Raw genomic sequence first — 8,754 nt, forward strand, 5'->3', positions numbered from 1 at the left:
TCTCTCCCCAGCTCCAGTTCTCTCCCCAGCTCCAGTTCTCTCCCCAGCTCCAGTTCTCTCCCCAGCTCCAGTTCTCCTTGCCCCCAGCTCTACTTTCCCTTCTGCCCCACTTCTCCCACCTGCCCCCAGCTCCATTTCTTCCCCTCCTCACTGTCAGCAGCCCTGTGTCGAAGGATCATGTGATGATGACATCATCACACATGATATCATCACAGGCCCTTAAACCGGCCGGCTGAAAGGTCCTGCACCAGGACTTGTGCTTGCTAACTGCATGTTTTATTCAATTTTTGCAGCGAATCACATCAAAAATGCAATAAAATATTGGCACTGCTGCTGCACTTAAAGCTGCTGGCAGCATGGTGGTGCCGTCCTGGCTTGTGCCTCATGTGACATGATCTGTTCTTTTGTTTTTCTTCCAAAAAAAAAAAAAACTGTTCATTTACATCTTTTTAAAAGATGATTTCTCATAAGCTATTGTTTTTGTTTTTCACCAATTTAAAGCTTTTGTTTTTTTCCCAAGAGGACTTGAACATTGGACCCCATTTCTCTAGCTTAATGTGTATTGTAATGTCTACTGTATATTGTATATTGGCTAGTAACTATTGCTGGTAATAAGTTTACTGCGGTACAGTACCTTGATGGTAGGCATCGGGTCTCTTGCCGGCGGCTGACAAGCTGACCATCATCTACCATCAAGGCTCTTGTCCAACTCCACTGGATGATAGTTACTAGACAGATAGCTAACAATATGCCAAACAGCATTAGAGATTACAGATTAACGTCTTCTGACAGCACAAAGGCAGAAGAAACGTGTGAAGGCTTCAGAGTCGGTTAACCCCTCGGAGGGAACTTGTCTATATTGTCTGCAGGAAAGAGAACTGTGTGGAATGAAACAAGGAGCACAGTCTAATTACCGTATATACTCGTGTATAAGCCGAGTTTTTCAACACAAAAAATGTGCTGAAAAACGTCCCCTCGGCTTATACACGAGTCAATACTTGTAAAAAATAATTAAAAATGGACTAAAAAAAAAAAACTTATTTACTCACCCTCCAGTGGCCCCGATGCGCAGCGCTGCTCCCACGATGTCATCGCGGCTCCCACGATGTCATCGCGGCTCCCACGATGTCATCGCGGCTCCTCTTCTGGCTTCCCGGTTCCTCTTCTTGCTTCCGCATCGTCCTCTGTCTTCTTTAACATCGTGTTGGGCGCCGCCGCTGTTCTCTCCCGTGCTGCACCTAGTATGATGAGAGGAGCCGCGATGACATTGGGGGAGCAGCGCTGCACATCGGGGCCACCGTAGGGTGAGTAAATAAGTTTTTTTGTTTTTAAAAATCTGGGCTGACTGTATACTACTGGGGGGCAGGCTGTATACTACTGGGGGGCAGGCTGTATACTACTGGGGGGCAGGCTCTATACTACTGGGGGGCAGGCTGGGGTGGCTGTATACTACTGGGGGGCAGGCTGGGGTGGCTATATACTACTGGGGGCAGGCTGTATACTACTGGTGGCAGGCTTGGGCAGGCTGTATACTACTGGGGGCAAGCTGTATATTATAGGGGGCTGGCTGGCTATATACTTGGCTGGGTCTGCGACCAATGCATTTCCCACCCTCGGCTTATACTCGAGTCAATAGGTTTTCCCAGTTTTTTGTGGTAAAATTAGGCTTATACTTGGGTCGGCTTATACTCAAATATATACGGTAATCTCTGTGTACTTTTGCTAGATAATGCAGAATCAGTCCTACACAAAAGTGGAGCACCACCTAGTGCTGAAAGGATCATTGCTTATACAATTATTGTCAAAGACAGAAATTGGTAGTGTTTATTGTCCTGTGGTACAGTTACAACAAGTACCGTATATACTCGTGTATAAGCCGAGTTTTTCAGCATAAAAAATGTGCTGAAAATCGTCGCCTCGGCTTATACACGAGTCAATATACTTAAGTATAAAGAGTAAAAAATACTTAAAAATACTTAAAAAAATAATAAACTTAAATACTCACCCTCTGATGGCCCCGATGCGCGGACATCGGGGGAGCAGCGCTGCACATTGGGGCCACCGGAGGGCGAGTATATAAGTTTTTTTTTTGTTTTTTTTTTTTAATGCTATGCTGGGCTGTATTCTACTGGGGGCAGGCTGTATACTGCTGGGGGCAGGCTGTATACTGCTGGGGGCAGGCTGTATTCTACTGGGGGCAGGCTGTATTCTACTGGGGGCAGGCTGTATACTGCTGGGGGCTGGCTGTATACTGCTGGGGGCTGGCTGTATACTGCTGGGGGCTGGCTGTATACTGCTGGGGGCTGGCTGTATACTGCTGGGGGCTGGCTGTATACTGCTGGGGGCTGGCTGTATACTGCTGGGGGCAAGCTGGGCTGGCTGTTTACTGCTGGGGGCAAGCTGGACTGGCTGTATACTGCTGGGGGCAAGCTGGGCTGGCTGTATACTGCTGGGGGCAGGCTGTATACTATAGGTTGGCTATATACTGGGGGGGTCTTTGACCAATGCATTTCCCGCACTCGGCTTATACTCGAGTCAATAGGTTTTCCCAGTTTTTGGTGGTAAAATTAGGGGTCTCTGCTTATACTCGGGTCGGCTTATACTAGAGTATATACGGTAAATGAATCTCCAGTGCTATTTACCCCAATAAGTATAACACGTTATCAAGACTTGGCTTCTTAACCGGTTCCCGACCGGGAGTCCGAGAAATAGTAAAAAGAAAAATAAAAAACAGTTAAAAAATAATTATAATAAAAACTTATAACTTCAAATCACCCCCTTTTCCTTAGAACTGATATAAATAAACAGTAAAAATCATAAACACATTAGGTATCATGGCATCTGAAATGCAGGATCTATCAAAATATAATAAGTTTTTCACTGCTTTTAACCCCGTAACGGAAAATAGCACCCAAAAAATCTATAAAAAGTGACCAAAAGGTCGGACAGTCCTAAAAATGTCATTTTTGCGACTTTTGATGACATTTTCAGTTATAACTCCCACAGATCCACACAACGAAGTATGAAAAAGTTATTTGCGCCAGAAGATGGCAAAATAAAAAAATTTGTGCAGGAGGTTTTAATTTTTGTAAATGTATACAAATTTGGTATCCCTGTAATAGTACGACCCTAAGAAAAAAAGTTGACATGTCATTTGGGGTGCACAGTGAAAGCCGTAAAATCCGAGAAAACGGTGCAAATGCATTTTTTTCACCATTTTCACTGCATTTGGAATTTTTTTCCACTTCCCAGTACACAGCATGGAATATTCATTACCATCACTATGAAGTGCATTTTGTTACGCAGAAAACAAGCCATCACAGAGCTCTTTACATGTAAAAATTAAATTATGATTTAATATTGAAGGTGGGGAGTGAAAAATAGAAATGTAAAAGCAAAAAAGGGCCTGGTTTTTAACCGATTTAAAGGGTTGTTCTGATGAAGACAATATTCTTATTTACAAGCAGGTTGGCAAAAATAACACATTCTTTTATAACCTGTTTATTAAAAAAAAATACAGCTTTTCAGATATAAACATAACCTGTATCTATCAGTTCTACTGTTGTATTTTTGGTTGTCCTTGGATATGACCATAAACTCCTGACTAGAGAAGAGCGGACTCAAACTTTAAAAGGTTTAAAAATATTAAAAACAATCCTGCTCATCTTTACTCCTGTCTATGGTCAGGTAGGTCAGGTTCGGTTCACATGAACACGCTTCTACTGTATAGCAGGAAGGAGGATTAGAGCACTAGATACAAAGGCACTTTCTCTCCAGCAATTTAGACCTGACCTACAGTAAAATAAACTCTTAACCCCTACCGCATTGTGAAGTACTATTACACCACGTTTCTGGCACTGGCTACCGAACGGAGTCATATTTATATATATATATATATATTTATATATGTATATATTTATATATTTGCATATGCGTGTGTATGTATATGTGTATATATTATATGCGTGTGTGTGTATATATATATATATATATATATATATATATATATATTATTATATATGTGTGTGTGTATATATATATGTATGTATATGTATATATATATGTATATATATATATATATTATAGCCAGTGCCTGTCTTCCTGCCACAACTTTTTGTGCTGAAAAACTTGGCTTATACTCAAGTATATACAATAAATTGTGGGCTGAACTAATTTTACAACTGCATTTTTTTAATCCAATGTGAAATTTTACAGGCTCTGAAACACAATTGAAAATTATGTGTGTTCCTCGGCTTTTTGCCCTTAGAGTTCTGTAACCATTTTTGGACATTACATTGTTACCAGAAAGAAGGATTTTTGTCCAGATGATAGAGTTTATATTGCAAAAAATTATTTAGTCACTTTTTCTCTTCTTTTTTCTTTACAGTTAATGAGGTCATAGGACGTGACATGTCTACAAGGACACAGAGAGAATGCCATAAGACCCTGGAGTCTGATACCTGATAGTAAATATAAAAAATTTCTGTGGCAGATGAGAGAATGACAAAACTACGATGAAAAGTCTATGGTCATCCTTATTGCACCCTAATATGTCTCTGAATTTCTGTGCTTCCAGCTTTGTTGCCTTTAAGTCTCCTTAAGGGGATTTTTTTGTTTGTTTTTTAACTCTTTAAATTCCCCATTTTCTAAATCATGGACATAAAACTGCTTGCAAGTGTTTTACAATTGCTGTTATATTTCTAAAACTATTTTAAGCTATATTAGAATTTTTTTCTGTTGTTGGGAATGTGACATTTGCTATGTGAATAGTTAACACGTAACTAAACTTTAAAGCCAAATGGCATGAAACAATAGTTCATGATGATAATAAACTTTGTTATATACTTTGTTCAAGAAAAATACTTGTTTTTTTTCTGCTCCATTTCTTTCTGCTTTTAGCAGTGTGTGTAAATAAACTTTTCCTCCTGTACACACAGTTGATAAGGTTTCCAATGTCTACCATCAGTTTAATGATAAATGTTTACAACTTACATGCTCGTCTTCTGGAACTTCTTCTTACATTCAGGAACGGCGCATTTTAAAAATACGCAGATTAGCCGGAGGCGCTCAGGTGACGTATGTCATAGTCCCTCCTGCTCAAAGAGCTTGCAGCACTGCCATATTGGGATTTATGCACGCTGGCACCACCTTCTCAGTCCCACCTTCTCCAGCCCGAAAAGCTTGGAACACTGACGTTTTTTTAATTTATGCACACTGGCATTGTCTGCTACCACCCGAAGAACTTGGAGAGTGCTCATACTCTGCACGCTCCAAGACCTTGCTCTCTGGCTTCACCAGCCCTCTCCAAGCTCTTTGGGCGGTAGCAGACAGTGCCGGCGTGTGTAAATTAAAATATGGCGGTGCTGAGAGGGATATTTTTAAAAACCTCTATTTTGTGAATATATTGCCATTCCTGAACATAAGAACAGTTCCAGTACCTGCTAAAGAAGGTGAGCATGTAAGTTCTACCCATCTACCATCAGTCAAACTGATGGTAGATGTCCTGTAAAGGGGTTATCCGTTTTCAGCAAATTGATAGCGTTTGTGTAAACCGTATCCAATATATTTTCGTTATCAATTCCTCACAGGTTACAAGATCTCTGTTTGTTCAAAAGAAACCTTAATTGTTTACTTCCTGTGGATAAAAAAAAAACTGTCTTATGTCAGTTGCATGGCTCATTAGACCACATAATAATTAGAGTTGTGCACCTATCCTAACTTCACATCCCAAACAGCCTCTAAAATAAGCTAATGGGGATTATTGGTTTGTATGGGCTTTGTATTAAAAAAAAAAAAAAAAAAATCCTCAAAAAAAGTTACATGGAGGTTTGCACTCACTCTGCACTACTAAAAAGTCAAACAGGGCTATTTACACCACTTCACTTTTATGGCAAAACCAGATTCGTGACTTGCGACTTCAAAAAAAGTTGCAGGAAAAGATAGGAGAGTATATTGGGAAATTGTTTAATTTATTACACAAACAAAATAAAATATTTGCTGAAAGTGGACAATCCCTTTCAACTATTTAAAGCAACTCATTACATAATAACTCTTAAGTATGCAAAGAATTTACCTTCAGCCTTATTTCCTTATCTATCTGCTGTGTTCAGACTTAAAGGGTTATTCTCATCTGGGCATTTAGTTGATATGTTATATAAATACATTTCAACAGGATGTTATTAAATAAATGACATGTGAAAATAATTTCCTATAAATGTAGCTATGTTGTCCCTTAGAAACAAGATTGTTGTCCTTGGATATGACCTCCTCTGGTGGTTTATATTTTTTGCATATGAAATTTCCAGGGGTTTCTTTATGTCCCACAGCCATCTTGTGGTAATAAAACCTAAATCCAGGAGGGCAGGGCTCATGCGTTATGGTCTGGCAGGGCGTATGTGTGACCACCACTGACAGATTACAGGATCATCGTATCCAACTTGTTTCTAAGGGAAAACATGGCTACATCTAAGGGAAATTATCTTCACACAGGTAAATTTTATTATTAACATGCAATTGAAGAAGTGTGTGTGTGTGTATATTATGGCGGATGAATTTAATTAAATGTGAATGCCCAGATGAGAATACCCCTTTAAGGCTTTCAAAAACACTGCTCACTGCAGGAAAAGATAGGAACCGGTAAAAAGAACATATGAGCTTTTTTCTTAATAAAGTATATTTCAGTGGTTACTTAAAAAGATTTACATACGTCCCCCATAGACGGCAATGGCGGCTGGAGCGATACGGTACCACACACTCGGCACCGTACCTCTCTGTACACAAGGGGAAAAAGATGGGACAAGTCACCCCTCCTCTCCATCGCCCCTCAGGCTCATTTGCCTACAGTCTTTCATCATGGTAGTAGATGTCCTTTAAAATATTGTAGATCCAACAGACCACTGCATCTGGCACTGTTGATGAGACAAAAACACTCCCTGTATAGTATAGAGCCATGAGGACTGTTTCAAATTTGCAGCTTATGTTAAAGAACATATATCTAGATTCCTTTGTCTTCTGCAGCACCACTATTCTGGAGGGTGCAGCAACCATTTTTTTTACATGGTTATAAGCATATATCTAACACCTTGAGCTCTACCTTATCTACTAGAAAAGATTTCTACATTATGCAGCCCCTCTGATAAGCAGATTGGATTATTTATAAAGCATGAAATTGCCTGGAGATAATGGGTGCCCCACACCCATTTGTCATCAATTCACCATAAACAGTGTTGGATATTGTAACTGGATATTTTTGTAACCTTACATTTCTGTACATAATCCATAGCAAGAGGATTGTGAAGGATGCAGGATCCAGGATTGTAGCTGGATTAGGAGCGATGCTGTTTACTGGTTTACATGAAACACAGCACAAGTAAGTAAGGGCCAATAACATTCACATTCTGTGATGTCAGCGCTTTTTTTTTTTTTGCATAGGTTATTGTGAGCAAAAGTTAGGTCTGACAGATCAGTTGTAAGTATTTCCATTATACCCTTATGCCTTATCTGGTTTTAGCTCACAATACTACAACAGCTTACAACTCGTTTGTATCTTATGTCGGTGCATCAGTTATCAAACAGAAGCCTGCTACAGCGGGGGACAGTCATTGAAGCGATCTCAAACCACAGTTCTCCAAATCCTGCTACAATGCTGAAATATAAATTAATTTTACAATCCTGCTACTACTGACAACACAGACAAAATTATGTTCTTTATCATGGTACATCCATTGTTTTGTTCTGGCACACGGCTTTGATTTTACTTTTAAAACACATTTTTTGTTTTTGTTTAAGAAAACTAAAGCTTCTGCAGTGTGAATATTGTATATTGGGCCAATTCTAATATAGAAATATTCCATAGAAACTTCATATTTGTTACAATTTAATAATATTGACAGTTAGTTCTGACAGTTATATAAAATACAAAACTCTGATCAGGAATTCCATTCTACATTATACATTAGAACAAATTAATAAAAATAGATGTTCCACTGTTAAAGTTGTGGTCCTCCAATGTCCCCAAAGTTTTCATACAAGAGAAAACAGCCAATATGTTATAGAAAATGAAGACAGACAGCAGGCATGGAGAAGTATCATACTCTTAAATTTATAATTGGCAACAGTCTGTTCTTTTGTAATTGGCCATAATGTTTCTTCAAAGCAAAATGTTTCACTAGCCACACTGCTATTAATGTGCATTTAAAATTTTGAGGCTTGCCAATCAATCAATCAATCAATCAATCAATTATTTGAGATGCAGGGGCTTTAACACCAGTACATCCATGAACAAAACCTTGCTTTTTTTGGGGGGAATACTTGAAATGGAGGAGCTCTGGAGCAAGTTTGGAAAAGTAGTAGTCTATTAAGGTAGATCCAGTGGCAGGTTCATCTAGTGTATAGTAGGACAGCACTTTTTAGTGCAAATCCTTTAGACCCCTGTAACCTCTAGTAGCCTCCTTCAGAATTTCATATTAGTTATAAATTACTAATATGCAAATTTCTGAAGGAGGCTACTAGAGTAGCCGCGCCGTGTAGCTTCAGCTCCAGCTACTCCACACCTTAGTATCCTCCTTCAGAAATTTGTAGCCTCTTTCAATCCTCCTACCAAGTCTTCGTAATGTGCACTAGCTTTGGAGCCAAGACCACACAGCCCCCAGCTCTGCATAGATAGTCTCTGATGCTAGGTTTCCTATAAGCTGTTCGAATAACTTGGTGTTCTGAGTCACTGGAAAAAAATATGTTGAAAAGAGGCAGTTTAGT

At 39.4% G+C, this 8,754-nt stretch overlaps 1 protein-coding gene across 3 annotated transcripts in view; it reads left to right on the forward strand.

Annotated features, from left to right (window-relative positions):
• NFATC3 (nuclear factor of activated T cells 3) overlaps window positions 1–5,815 on the forward strand; it is a 141,194-nt gene extending 135,379 nt beyond the window's left edge. For all 3 annotated transcript variants that reach the window (XM_072117782.1, XM_072117784.1, XM_072117783.1), the window contains one exon: window positions 4,388–5,815. In XM_072117782.1, coding sequence (XP_071973883.1) covers window positions 4,388–4,464 — 77 coding nt within the window. In that variant the 3' untranslated portion in view covers window positions 4,465–5,815. The remainder of the gene's footprint in view (window positions 1–4,387) is intronic.
• The last annotated feature ends 2,939 nt before the right edge of the window (window positions 5,816–8,754 follow it).

Source organism: Engystomops pustulosus, chromosome 7, assembly GCF_040894005.1.
Source record: "Engystomops pustulosus chromosome 7, aEngPut4.maternal, whole genome shotgun sequence".
NCBI lineage: Eukaryota > Metazoa > Chordata > Amphibia > Anura > Leptodactylidae > Engystomops > Engystomops pustulosus.